General features: G+C 48.6%; 1 protein-coding gene across 3 annotated transcripts in view; it reads left to right on the top strand.

The window, feature by feature from the left end:
* Positions 1-12,232, top strand: part of SLCO2B1 (solute carrier organic anion transporter family member 2B1) — a 64,792-nt gene extending 52,560 nt beyond the window's left edge. For all 3 annotated transcript variants that reach the window (XM_065834381.2, XM_065834371.2, XM_071812122.1), the window contains exons 9-15: positions 638-802; positions 2,395-2,587; positions 3,352-3,511; positions 6,937-7,106; positions 8,767-8,831; positions 9,851-9,971; positions 11,013-12,232. In XM_065834381.2, coding sequence (XP_065690453.2) covers positions 638-802; positions 2,395-2,587; positions 3,352-3,511; positions 6,937-7,106; positions 8,767-8,831; positions 9,851-9,971; positions 11,013-11,187 — 1,049 coding nt within the window. In that variant the 3' untranslated portion in view covers positions 11,188-12,232. The remainder of the gene's footprint in view (positions 1-637; positions 803-2,394; positions 2,588-3,351; positions 3,512-6,936; positions 7,107-8,766; positions 8,832-9,850; positions 9,972-11,012) is intronic.
* The last annotated feature ends 2,598 nt before the right edge of the window (positions 12,233-14,830 follow it).

The raw sequence follows: 14,830 nt of genomic DNA on the forward strand, positions 1-14,830 counted from the left end.
AGTTTCCCATGTCATTGGCACAGACCCTTTACTTGTTGCCTGCTGTGTGCACATGCATTTAGATCAGTTCCCAGTCTCAACTTCATTGGCCTCAACAGAAATTAAGTGCAGCCAACCTCAGCAGCAAATCAAAAGCATTAACAGATACAGAGGTGACATGGTGACATGGATGGGACATGTCCAGAGAGGAGTTGCTCTCTTCTGACATTTGCTTTGAGGCTGGGCAGTCTTTGTACTGAAAACCCTACTCTTTTCTTTAACTTTTGCAACAATGAACTTCTGCCATTGATTCACCCATCCCACAGCTGGTTCCTGAGGCAGGTGGGGTGAGGGATCATCAGTTTTACTGTCTCATCCTGTTTTGCAGTTTTTAGGTGTTTAATTTTTGCAGTGTCCTGATGCTTCATCCTGATTTTTTAATAACCAAATGGTCACACAATCTAGTCTTGAAATGATAAACCCTGAAAGCACACATTCTGCCCTTTTGTAAACTAAACATTCAGAAAAGCTCACCACAACCTAAATTAATTCTGCACAAAAAGGTGTAGGAAAATCTCAAGGTTTTGCCACTTTCTGTGGATTAGTATTTTGCTGTACGCCTCCTCCTTATGCAGCAGGTTTCCCTTTTTCCTTCCAGATTTTCCTGTGGTCCTGTTGAGGAACCTGCGTCACCCCGTCTACCTGCTGGTGGTGTTGGCTCAGGTCAACCTCTCTGCCATGGTCGCTGGTTTAGCAACGTTCATGGCGAAGTTCCTGGAGAGACAGTTCTCCCTCACAGCGTCCTTGGCCAACATGGTCATCGGTAAGTGTTGCTGCCAAGGCTTCCCAGCTTCTGAGAACCTCTTATAAAACAATTTAGCGATTACTAAGCATCATCTCTTTGTCTGGAGCTGCCAGCCTCCTTCCATTATCTACAGACAGACGTGGCACAAGGTCCTTGCCCATGCGATTTCTCTGCTACCATCTACCTTCCTTTACATTGCAGCCTGATCTTGTTAGAATAAGATATTCTAAGACCTGGATAGATGTTTGTTATCTAAAGCTGTTCACCATAATGAAGGAAAGGAGAATGACTCATTGCATCAAGGAAACAAAGAAACATCAATTACGAATCATGCGTGTTTCTGTAGCTGGGATTACTTTACACTGATCGCTTGGTTAAGGTTCTTAAAACAAAAAGAGTAGATAGTAAATAAAATTAAAACCAGCACTAATGTATGTATGCATTTTGAAGATGCTTTGCAGCAAGAGACCAGTCAGGCTGGTGTCATAATCACGTCTAAACTCTTCAAAATGTTTGCTATCATTAGACTAATTGCTTGCAACGGTTGGGCTAATTACTTGCTGCTGGTATTGTTGAGAAGGAAAGGAATAAGTGTTAAGCAGGATGTGTGCTCATGAGATTAGACTGCTTTTGCTTGTATTGGAATATCCAGAATGTCCTGTTCAGGGCTGAGGTCTTCCTGTTCGAGATTCTCATGGTAATAAAAACATCAAGAATAAAGCCCTACTCTTATAATCAGTCAGCGAGTTCAGAGACCCAAAAACAGAAGTATTTAAAATATGTATTTGAACAAACACCACGCATCCTCAGAGGAAGACCCTCCTGAAGTCTGCAACAAATAAATCAGAACAAAGTGAGCAGGGCAGGCTGGCAAAGCCCAGCAACCCAGGCTAAGTACAGGCAGAAAGGTTAAATGCTGAAATAGTTGTGTCCTGCACTGATGTGCCCTGCGGAGTTGTTCCCAGGCTTGATTTATCCACTCTGTTAGAGACGTGCACCCTATTTCTTGCACAAATTTATCTAGCTTTTGTTCCCAGCTACTGAATCTTGCTTTGCCTTTTTTATTTCTGCCAGATCAAAAAGCTTTTTGGAAATCCCTTATTTCTGTGGGTATTTACAGGCTGAAAACAACCTCTCTATCAATTCTTTGTTGAATTAACAGATTGCATTTCTCTGGTATCTCATTCTAAGGTGGGTTTTGCAAAACTCCACATCTGTGGTGGAAACCTTCACAGTTTTGTAATGATGACAGCAAAAGCCAGCACATTGCTGCATTACAGATAAATTAAATACTCTCTCCAGGTTTCATTGATATTTGCTCCTGCCTACGCTGAAAAATCACATTTGCTGGATTAAGCAGAGCTTTTCACTGGTCCCTACATCTTCTATGCATGGATACATAAGACAGCCAGTTTGCTGTGAGATCCTGCTATTTTTGCAAAGCTGCTCACTCTTAGCATTATCCCACCACTCCCTGCAAAAACCTGGGTCCCCTCCAGATGACCAATGCCAAAAAATAGGGGTCCAACAACAAATCCTCTGGGCTTTTGCTGTAACAAAGGGACTGATAAAGCTCAGAGGATGGAAAACAAGGAGCTGCCTTTCCCCAGGTGCTGTGAACATCCCTGGGGCCATGGTCGGCATCGTGGTGGGTGGTGCCATCCTGAAGAGGTTCCAGATGTCCCTGAGGCAATGCAGTGCCATGTGCGTCCTCGGCATGTTCCTCTGCCTGCTGCTGGCGTTCCCCCTCCTCTTCCTCGGCTGCCCCACGCAGAAGGTCGCGGGCGTTACCTACAGCGAGAGGTATGGACACCGGGGGTCATTCCCAGGGCTGTGGGTACCCCCCATCCCCAGCTACAGTCCTTGGGGTGGAGCTGGGCATGAAGCAGAATACCCAGAAACGCGTTTATTCCCCCATGAGAAACAGTTAATGGTGATAAAATAAAGCTAGAAATTAATACTTCCATGAATAAACACTGAATCTGCTCTGTCCTTACTCCTGATTTCATCAACTGGCAGTGAAGCCCGAAAGTGAGCGCTTTTTTGGCACAAACAGCACAAGGTTTCATCTTGGAAAGTGCAGCATGTTACTCATATGCAAATAATTTGGGCAGGGGCCAGCTTTGGGATCACACCTTCCCTACGCACCTGAAGGCGGGCAGGACCTTCTTGTTTTCCCTCAAGGCTTGGTCCAAGTTGCTGTAAATTCACACGTTCATCATCCTGTGGTCTTGGTGGACGCTGGTCCAAGCCCTCAGCGCGAAGTTCACCACCTCCCACCCATAGTGTGGTGTTGCTCTACCCCAAGACCCCATGTTTGGACCCAAATCTGAAGGAAGTGGGTGATTCCCTTGACTACTCATGGTCAGGACGCTTTGCCCAGGCAGAGCAAAGGCTTGGTGGGCTACAGTGGAATTTCTGTGGCTTCTCACTTACATATGGGGAAGGTTTTGTTAAGCAATCAAGTGTTTCTCCACTAATCTCAATATACATGCAGTGTATTTTCTATATAAGATGCATATTAATGATGCTCAATACCATGCATTAATATTTTCTTCCTGTCGTAGCTCTGAATTTGGACACCACGCCATGGAGTGCAACCTCCATTGTAACTGCCCCGAGAAAGCCTATAACCCCATCTGCGGCTCCAACGCCATCGAGTACATCTCCCCCTGTTCCGCCGGCTGCAGAGCTGTAAATATCAACACAGACAACAACTTGGTCCTGGTGAGTCATTCCCACTGTGTCCTGACTTGGGATGGCTAATGGGGGATGACCAATGCAGCACTCAAGTCTGACAGTTCGGTTTTCTGATGTTAGTGTTGGACAAGCTCTGCATGACCCTGTAGGATGAGCAGGGGGAGGTTGAGAACATCCCAGGGAAACTTGTAGATGGTGGCTCTTAGCACTCTCCAGTATAACACAACTCTTTCCAGTACAGGTCGTTGGCCAAGGCAGCAAGCAGAAACCTTTTAGGAGTCCAGAATTTAGGATGTCAAGGTGTCTTTCCCCATCCGCTGCTCCCCCCAGGTCAGGTTTTACTCCACAAATCCTGGTTTCAGTGTAGAATCACAGAAGGGTTTGGGTGGAAAGGACCTTCCCAGCTCCCCCAGTGCCACCCTTGCCATGACAGGGACATCTTCACCAGCTCAGGTTGCTCAGAGCCCCGTCCAGCCTGGCCTGGGATGTCTCCAGGGATGGTTCAGCCACCACCTCTCTGGCCAACCTGGGCCAGGCTCTCACCACCCTCAGGCCAACAATTTGTTCCTCATGTCCTGCCTGGCCAAGCCTGGAGGGACCATTGTCCCAGTTCGCACTGACATTTAACAGACCTTCGCTGAATGCTCTGGGGAGGCCTCATTAAAGCGATGTTATCCCACCTTTCAGCCTGCATACTTTCAGGTTAAAAAGTCATGATCTGATTGCATTGTGCGTCCTCTCCATAAGTACCGGTTGTCAAGCCAAGTGTCTGCGTAACAGGATAATTTAGCTGGAAAGTCCCACTGTGGGGGCTGGAGAAATGGGGTTTGCTCTTGGCTTCCCCTTCACTTGCAGACTTGGCAGGGTTATTTTGCTGCCCTGTGCTTCTCCCTCCTCTGCTACTCCCTGCCTGTCACCAAAACCTCAATAAGGCCGAGTTTTCCCAGTGCCAATTGTCTATTGGCTCTCCAGGCAACACACTTCAACAAATAAATAATAAGGAAACCTTTTCCAATTCAAATACCTATCTGAAAAATGCTAGCAATCCATACACACTGAGTAGTTTTCCGCTGTGTTCTTGGCACAGGATTTATATCAGCATGGGACTGTCTGGGCACTTTTTAGCAGCATTTTGTTAATTAACAAAGCTTCATTTTAATAACAATTACACTTTCTGCCAGAGCTTAGTCCCAAATGTGCTTTTCTGCATCCCTGCGCCTGTTTTTTGTACAGCGGATCCTTTTTAACTGTTTCTTCCTCCTCAAAGATGCCTTCAGCCGTTTGACACCCAATGCTCCTGAACGTGACCCACTCCTGCATTCATTATATGTCTAATTATGTGTAGCCACACACCACAGCAAAATCGGTGCTCCCTTGACGTTGCCATGCAAACATTGCTCAGTAAAGCCAACATTAGCTCTTCTTTTAGTGCTGAGATAATTTGCTGAATCTTTTTTCCACCTATTGATGAATCTTGACCCAATTTATGTTGTGCAAGAGCTTCTTCTGCACAGGGACGGTATCTCAGTAGGTGTTATAAATGCAAACCCATGAGCCAGCATGTAGTAAATGGAGCACGTTGCACCTCCCTGGGATGGGGGAGCTCATGGCACACAGTGATATGGCTAAAGATGTTGGTATCTGCAGAGCAGCCTCAGTCCCTCTCTGGTTTTGGGTATTATCTGTTGCAGGAAAGGAAAAATATTATTGCGGGTGCTCCAGCTCCTGTTTTCTCTGCTATATTGTATTTTTCTTACCATTCTCAGTATCTCTTTGCCAGTGCAGGGATCTATGGCAGTTATGGAATCATAGAACAATTTGGGTTGAAGGGACCTTCCCCGCTCCCCCAGTGCCACCCCTGCCATGAGCAGGGACATCTTCACCAGCTCAGGTTGCTCAGAGCCCCGTCCAGCCTGGCCTGGGATGTCTCCAGGGATGGTTCAGCCACCACCTCTCTGGGCAACCTGGGCCAGGCTCTCACCACCCTCAGGGCAACAATTCCTTCCTCATGTCCAGCCCGAATCTGCCTCCTTTAGTTTAAAACCATGAGTTTCACATGGGCCAAATTCTCAAGCTTGTCCAGGTCCCTCTGGATGGCAATGAAATGGATGCACAAATGGAAGGGGCAGAGTCCTGCCTTGTGACTCCATCGCGTGCCATCTCCAGCCCCTTGTCTCCATTTCGCTTTGTGCAAGTCCCCTAAATATTGTGGCTCCAATTCTCTGTAAAAGGTGGCAGTCGAACAGATCAAGTGAGTTTTAATTTATCTAATTGCATTTTTGTTAAATGCTTTGGCCCTAATTAATCTCAGCTATCATCGGCACTCATCTGTGGAGGGTCCTCTGGAGACCCACCTCTCCCTCCATGACCGCAGAAGGAGCCCAGATGACGAGTTTGGTTTAGTTTGTTTCAGATGGCTGGAGAAGATAAATCCAAGTCTTAATTTAAAATATTAAATCCTCTTCCCTAGAGGTGGGAGGAGGGATTGTGTCCATTTTCACCCCAAATCTCCACCGTGCTCTCAGCAGGGAGCAGTTCTTTCTGGGTCTCATTTATAGACATTGACCATCCCACTGTGAACCTGTTCCCCTCTGGCAACTCATTATGCTCATTTTATTTAAAGGTCTCTTCCAAAAAAAATAGGTTTCTTTCTTTCTTAAAAAGAAGACTTGTGACTAAAATGTTGAAAAAACCAAAAAATCCACATCTCTTGTCCCCAGGCATCCTTCCTTTGCTAACACTGAGCTGGTTATTTATGACCCTCTCTCAAAGGTGAGGTTTTGAACTTTCCCTTACCAAGTGTTTTCTTATTTAATGCTCCCCTGAGCTTGGGCTCTGGCTTTGGTTGCCAGCTCTGCTCAACACATAGGGGCTGGATGAAAGTTGGAAGGGACCTTCCCAGCTCCTCCAGTGCCCCCCCTGCCATGACAGGGACATCTTCACCAGCTCAGGTTGCTCAGAGCCCCGTCCAGCCTGGCCTGGGATGTCTCCAGGGATGGTTCAGCCACCACCTCTCTGCCCAACCTGGGCCAGGCTCTCACCACCCTCAGGGACAACAATTTCTTCCTCATGTCCGGCCTGAATCTCCCTCCTGTAGTTTCAAACCATCACCCCTTGTCCTATCACAACAGGCCCTGCTCAAAAGTCTGTCCCCATCTTTCTTCTCAGCCCCTTTTTAAGTCCGGAAAGGCCGCACTAAGGTCTCCCCGGAGCTTCTCTTCTCCAGCTGAACACCCCAACTCTCTCAGCCTGTCCTCATACAAGAAGTGCTCCATCTCTCTGATGTACATGTTTCTTTTCCCCCGCTGCTCCCTGAAGTACTGAGTGTTAATTACTGCTAATTATTTACAGACAAAACCTAAACACCCTGGCTGCCTATGACAGCTGGCAGCTCTCCCTGGTATCTCCACAGCATTGAGCAGATGAGCAACCTTTGGGTTTTCTCTTTGCAGAACTACACCAACTGCAGCTGCATCTCCGAAAACGGACTCGAGGGGTTTGCCAAGCCCGGGACCTGCGGCACCAGCTGCTCCCACCTCTTCTTGCCCTTTGTGGTCCTGTCCTGCCTGGCCGGGATCCTGGCCAGCACGTCCCACACGCCGTCCTTCATGCTCATCCTCAGGTGAGCAGACTGGGTTGGTTTGACGTGGCGTAGGTGCCCCCACTTCTTTAAGCACGGCGGAAAAGGCATCCAAAAGTTGTGTTTGGAAAACCTTAAATTGTGGAAAAGGGTTTCCTCCAGCTGAGGGGCTGGAGGGTTAAATCAACCCTGTGTTGCACCTCCTGCCCGGTTTCTCCCATTGATTTTACGTGTTTTTTGCATGGCTGTGGGTAACAGGGATTCCCTGGTCCTGTCACCTGTCATCTAGGTCATGTCTAGGACATCCAGGCTATGTCTGTCTCAGGAGCAGGCTGGGCTTTGCTAGCAAAAACCTGTCATATCTGGGCAGGTCAGGAACATCAAGAGGCTCCATTCTTAAGCGCTGAAGCAGGAGAGACCTTCAGGACTTGCTCTTGAAGACCCTGCACTCACTTCTGCTGCCCTGAGGCCACGAAGGCTCTTCCAAGGTCTCTTGGGCTGTTTCTTGTGAACTCCCTGTGGAGTTAAGGAGTAAATGGATATTTCAGGTTGCTGGAGGCTTTATCATGGAGCCACCAGTGCTGCATGGCCAACTGCTCTATGTGGGGAACGTGGTGTCCACCAACAGGGTCAGCCAAGGAGCAGCAGGTGGGTAAGTGGGTGTCACCGTGCCCACAGCACCACCACCCACTGACAGGGCTGTGGGGCTCACAGGAACCCCACCTTGTCCCCAGCAACCCCATTCCTGGCCTCAGAACAACCTTCAGATCCAGAAACCATCCTGCTCCTTCTCCCCACCTACGGCTGATACCTCTGTAACGAGATGCACCATTAACTCAGCATTAATTTTGCACGGCAGTATTTCGGCGCTTTTTAGTGCAGCTCTGTGTTAAAAAGTTTAATTACCTTCCTTCCTTCTGATGGATCTCACTTGGCTACATCCCCTCTTCCCAATGCAAAGAAGCCATTCTCTGTGTTAGTCTATAAATGATATTTCCAAGAACATTTCTGTTGTCAAAACACTCACTGTCGCTTTTTAGGGAAAAGCTGTGGTTAAAACTTGTTTTTGCCTTGACTCCCAGGTATTAAGTCACCTTTTATGCCATGAATGAACTATGGCAGTCAGAGAGCAAAGGGAAGAGACCCCTGAGGTGGAATGACCTGGGTGTCCTCTGCCACCAAGTCCTCTCCCATGTGTGACCCCAGCAAGAACCACAGCCTGAAATATTTATTTCAGCAAACTGGGGTACCCCAAAAATACACCATGGGGCATCCCACCTCAAAAATAAAAGCCACTTCCTCAATGGGTAAATCACTTTTTCAGTTGCAAAAAGCGTTCATTGTATTTCTTGTGTTTGGCAGATCCAGCGGCTACATTGGGTTTTGTTTGTGTTTTACTCATGCGGATTCTTTAAATTAAAAGCCAAAATACTCAGCTGAGCTCCTCCCCGTCTCTTACCCAGATTGGCAGGTTTTTCAGGCCAAGAAAAGGCTGTGGTAAGCTGCTAGCCCTAATGAATGAAACATCGTTATTTTTTCTGACGTAAACTGGAACTGCCTGGGGTCCTTGGTGGTTGGGTTGAAGGATGAGGTTTTTTTGGGTAAGGCTTCACGCGATGCCAGTGAGGGAAACATCCATCTTTGTGCAAATGCCAGAGGGCACACTTTCCATTTTGGGTGGTTTTTTTTGTTGTTTTTTCAGGAGCATCCAGCCTGAAGACAAATCGTTTGCGGTTGGGATACAGTTCATGCTGCAGAGAGTTCTAGGTAAATTAAAAAGTGTTGAAATGCCATCCTGGAAAACCATGGCAGCTTTTGGGGATTTGTGGGGGTTTCAACCCTGAGCAGCCCCAGGGCTGCAGAAATGCTGTATATTCAGAGTTTCAGACTGATCCAAGCCTGTTCTAAGACAGAGAAAGATGCTGCCTTGAAAGGTCTGGGGGGGCTACACATGGTGTGGAAGGGACAAGGCATCTCTGTGGGGCTACATCTACATGGCTAAATAAAAGAGGGCAGGGAATAAGTTTGGTCCCAGGAGGACAACCCTTGGCTGTGCGCAGATGCCACCGCGTTTTCCTCCAGCTTAGTCAACCATGTCCTGTCATCCACTGGTTATTTTTCTGATGGTGAAAATTCCATTTTCACCTGAAGACCCCCAGAACGTGCCACTACGGTCCTGGGAAGCAGTGCAGTGCAGGAAGGAGGTGAGCATCATTCCTGGGATGAGCGATGGTCCATTGTCAGAGAGCAATGAGAAAAAAGGCACCTTCTTGCATCTTGGTGGGGTGCAAACACATAGCCAACCCTTGGCGTGCTGGGTGGGACCAACAGCTTCATTGGCCACAGCAAAGAAGACCAAGTCCAGCCACTGTCCACCTTCTTATCACATGGGAAAGTAAACAGGGTTATAGAACCATAGAATAGTCTGAGGTGAAGGGACCTTCCCAGCTCCCCCAGTGCCCCCCCTGCCATGAGCAGGGACATCTTCACCAGCTCAGGTTGCTCAGAGCCCCGTCCAGCCTGGCCTGGGATGTCTCCAGGGATGGTTCATCCACCACCTCTCTGGCCAACCTGGGCCAGGCTCTCACCACCCTCAGGGCAACAATTTCTTCCCCATGTCTGGCCTGAATCTTTAGTTTAAAACCATCACCCCTTGTCCTATCACAACAGGCCCTGCTCAAAACTCTGTCCCCATCTTTCTTCTTGGCCCCTTTTAAGTAAGGTTGTGTCTGTTCTGTCAGAGGTGCTCCTGTAACATAAAGCCCCCTCTGACGTTCTCCTTCCAGCCTGGATGCCGGGGCCCGTCCTGTACGGCAGCGCCATCGACACGACCTGCATCCTCTGGGAGAAGAAGTGCCACAGGAAGGCAGCCTGCAGATACTACGACAACAACCTCTTCAGGCAAAGGTAGGGATGAGCAGCAGCATAAGGGCTGAGGGTGCAGAAGGAACCCCAGGGGGAACATGGCATCAGGCCACCTCCAACTTAGGGTAAGTTGTTGTATATGCCATGGTAAGAAAATAGGGGCACTCACATCCCCCCGGCCTATGATATCTCCCATTGGTGACCAGGAATGGTTTGGAAAGTCAAAACCACAAGCCAAAACCCTGCCAAAGACCATGCTAACTTGCTGTTGTAGACCACAGAGGCCCACTTCCAAAAGCATTCCCTGCATTACTCTGAAAACAACCATTCACTGGAACAACCTCTCCATGGACATGGTAGCCTCCTCATCACCGGGGTTTTTCAAGATATGAGTGGACAAAGTGCCAGATAATCTCACCTAGGCTCCCTTTCCCTCAAAAGGTTGGACCAGATGATCTTCTGAGGTCTCTTCCAACCTGGGCTGTTGTGTGATTGCTCATTCTACCAGCATAGACACAAGCAGCCTGTCCTGACGCCTTCTCCATGGAGGCAATACAGCAGCAGGGGTGACCCCAGCCTCAAAGCCACCTGTGAGGTGGTGCAGGGTCCATGCAGGGTGCCTTGAACCCTGAGGTCCATCTTCCAGCAGAACAGCCCAGCTCAGCAGGCAGAAGACACCAAATCCAGCCTGTGCACTGTGGGGAGGCTGGGAGGAAGCTGTAGGTGGGTCTTCCATCCCCGTTGCAAATTCATCATCGCTGAATGACTCAGTGACCATCAGCTGCAGCTGGTCCTACTCACCCTCAGCCTCAAGATACATTTTTATAGGCCTCCTTGTTTCCACAAATATGTTCTCTTAGTGTAGCATTGAAAAGAAGTACATCTTGGATAGTTTCTCCTCCTCTTTCTGCCGCCCTTCTTGGGACCCAGGCTTGCAGCAGTTGCTTGTCCGCTGCTGAATGTGCCCAAGGAACCCAACCCCATGTTCAGGGTCTGCTGGGTGTCTGGGGACATCGGGTGTTGGTGCTTGGTGCACATAGGAACATCCTTGCTACCCTGATCTGTTTTGTTTCCACACCACAGGTACCTCGGTCTCCAGTTTTTCTTTGAGGTGGGCGCTTTCCTGTGCTTCGTGACCGTGTATGTGATTCTCAGACGGCAGGAGAAGGAAGCCAACAATGCAGCAGAGACAAAGGCAGACCCAGAGAAGGAGAAACTGGCAGGAAATTCCATTAAGAGCCCAGAATCCAAAGTGTGATACCAAAAATGTGAACTGCAATCCGCATCCGGAGAGTTGAAGCCATATGCATAAACCCTACACTTGAACTGTGAAGGATGGATGCTTGGAGTGATGGACGATGGAGCTGCTTCCTAATCTTCTGGGTGGGATGTTCTACTTCTGTACGGCCATGGGAGTCTATCCATACACTGTTCTACACCTGCCTCCTCAGTGCTGCAGCTTGCTCCTTCATGTACATTAACCCACACACATCAACTTTTGGACGCAGCAGTCTTTTGGATTGATGTCCTCCAAAGCATTTGGTGACAATCTTGGTGATGCCAGCACTGAGCATTAACCATATAGCTGAAAGGTTTTGTTTGTTTTTTAATGAATAATGATTCATTAAGAAACGGTTTTGTACTCGACCCATAAATCTCCGTGAATGATCGTTTGTCCTTGCCCCCAAAATGTCAGTTGTTCCTTTCGCTTTCATGGTGTTAGATGATCTCTCTTCCTTGAAGGCTTCATCCAGCTCCAGCTGACACTGATGGGATTTTTGTCCCAGGCTGTGGACCGTTGCAAAGACCAACTCACATGCTTCATCTAGATGCTGCTTTGGTGGCGAGGAGAAGGGATGAGGACGCTGGGGAGGGGAGGACATCAAAAAGAACCACAGGTCCAGCCCAGCGAAGAAACTCCAATACCCGCACACTTGTGGCAGCGTGTCCACCTTTTGCAGCAGTGATTATTATAATACTAATTCTCATTTTTGCATTATCAGTGCTTGTCACAGGAGCATACTGAAGCATGTGAGTGTTACGAGAAAGGGAGGTTAAACCCAACCCTCTCACAGACTGGGCAGAACTTGTGGCTAAAACCATTCGACCACAGAGCCAACCAGCCTTGCTGTGCTCCTTGAAGGGGTTACTGTCAAATTCGGTCGTAATTATGGGGTGAAAGTGGAGTCTGGTGTTATTTTGGTGCAACTCCCTTTATTTTCTGCATTTTTCCCATCCCTGGGCTCCTTTCTGCCCAAGCACAAATTGTGTTACTGGTCTTATAATACCAGTCTGCAACCAGACAGTTGGGTAACTTGTCATTTTTGGCTCCAGAATGGAATTCAGGAAAGAAACCAAAACTTCTAAGTTCAGCCCAAATATGCAGAAGAGAAAAGAAATGCAACATAGAGAAAATTCATTAACTCCTCACAGCCTGGAAAATACTCCTATGGTAACGTCTGGGGTGTGCAGAGGAGTACGGTGGTGGACAGGGGAAAGGCTTAAGTGGTTGGTGAAGATAGTTCACCAGAATGTTTGCCCAGGACTTTTGAGAGACCAAATTATCACACTTCAGAGTGATAGAATTATGTTTATTTTATTTTATATTTTATATTTTATTGTTTTGGGAGGTTTCGTGTGTATTTTTGTGCAGTGCTTTTTGTTCACTGAGGAGCTGGTTGAGAGAGTCTACAGGCACATTCACAGGTACCGACACACAGAAGTGACTTCTGACTTAAAAGAAGGAGTTAGAAGGCAGACATGAGAGTGGTTGCTGAAAAGATGTAGGTGGACCCATTCAAGGAAGGACGAGTAGCGTATGCTAACCATGAGCATCAGAAAGCTAAATATGGGGGAGGTTTGCACTGTTCTCAGTTTTCAAGCCATGACTAGGTAGCATCTGTTTCTAAGATTAGGAGTAGGCACAAGGTTCTTTGGAGAGTAATAGGGAGTCATAGAGTCACCGAAGGATTTGGGTTGAAGGACCTTCCCAGCTCCCCCAGTGCCACCCCTGCCATGAGCAGGGACATCTTCACCAGCTCAGGTTGCTCAGAGCCCCATCCAGCCTGGCCTGGGATGTCTCCAGGGATGGTTCATCCACCACCTCTCTGCCCAACCTGGGCCAGGCTCTCACCACCCTCAGGGACAACAATTTCTTCCTCATGTCCAGCCTGAATCTCCCTCCTTTATTTTAAAACCATCACCCTTGTCCTATCACAACAGGTCCTGTTTAAAAGTCTGTCCCCGTCTTCCTTCTCAGCCCCTTTTAAGTCCGGAAATGCCACACTAAGGTCTCCCCGGAGCTTCTCTTCTCCAGCTGAACACCCCAGCTCTCTCAGCCTGTCCTCCCAGCAGAGCTGTTCCAGCCTCGCATCATTTCTGTGGGCCCTGAAGGGCCACCATGTTCACAGTGGTCCCTCCAGCCCTTTGCAGCCCATGGATTTGTGACATCCTCGCTGCATCCAGCAGAGAAGAAGTTTCTTTCCTGGCTAAGCACAAGCACCCAGCTCGCAGACAAGGGTTTCCTGCCTTGTTCAACACAACCTCAAGTCACTCCGGGGTACTTTCCAAACCGCAACAAAATAATAACAACACAATTTGCTTCATATAGCATGAAAAGTTGAGAGCTTCAATGTGCTTTGTCAGCAACTGTGTTCAGTTCTGGGCTCCCCAGTTTAAGAAGGGCAAGGAATTACTGGAGAGAGTCCAGGGAGGGACACAAAGATGCTGAGGGGTCTGGAGCATCTTTGTGCTGAGGAGACACTGAGAGAGCTGGGGCTGCTGAGCTGGAGAGGAGAAACTGAGAGGGATGTGATCAATGATCAATATCTCAGGGTGGGTGTCAGAGGATGGAGCAGACTCTGTTCAGTGGTGCCCAACACCAGGGTGAGGGGCAACGGGCACAGACTGAAACACAGGAGGCTCCATCTGAACATGAGCAGAACCTTGTGTGCTGAGAGGTGCCAGAGCCTGGCCCAGGCTGCCCAGAGCGGGTGTGGAGTCTCCTTCTCTGAGACATTCAAACCACCTGGGATCCTGTGTGATCTGCTCTGTGACCCTGCGTGAGCAGGTGGGTTGGACTGGGTGATCTCCAGAGGTCCCTTCCAACCCCAATCAGTCTCTGTGTGAATACCCCTGGATGGCGTTGCAGATTGACTTTTATAAAGTCAGACAGGCTGCACCTCCTTAACATTAGGACAACCGACTTCAGATGGCGACCAGACCATGCTTGAGCACCAGAGCAGCACACAGCAGTGGCCACCACACAGGTCCAAGGAGCCCTGACCTTTGTGTTTTCATCTACCAGTGCAATCCTTCTGCAAAATCAACGTTGACCCTTTGCTCATCCCGTGCTGCCTGGGTCTGCTGGGCTGTTGGGCAGCGGTGGGGACAAGACCAGGTAGCATAGCACCCTATTTCTGTTATAAACCACAGGGCAATGTCTGCGCAACCTTTCCGAAAGCCCCCCCAGACTGCAGCAGCTGTTCCTTAATCCTCACGATTGCTCAAGCAGTGGTGCTACTTACAGAAAGGAGGGAGAAAATGGGAAAAAAAACCCACCCTTTCACAGCAATTTGTCTTGTAAGTTTGTTCACAAACAGCGTCAGGCAAAGATAAACAACCAGTTCAATTACCTCCCTTGGTCCCTCAGCCGTCCAGCTGAGCCATGGCCAGGTCTGCTGGGCTCGCGATGGATGCTGGGGCAACCCACAGGGTGACCTGGCCCAGCGTGGCCTGTTCTCACTGCTGGGTTTGGAACTCTACATTCATTTTCCACTTGGAAAACTCCTACCACATCGTACAGAGCTTTTCCTCAGGCAACGCACAAGCTGGTACAACCTGGATTCTTCCTTTCCTCAGTACCCCTCCAGCAGGGCAGAGTGGCTAAGCATCCAAGGCAA

Source organism: Patagioenas fasciata, chromosome 1, assembly GCF_037038585.1.
Source record: "Patagioenas fasciata isolate bPatFas1 chromosome 1, bPatFas1.hap1, whole genome shotgun sequence".
In the NCBI taxonomy this organism is placed as follows: Eukaryota; Metazoa; Chordata; class Aves; order Columbiformes; family Columbidae; genus Patagioenas; species Patagioenas fasciata.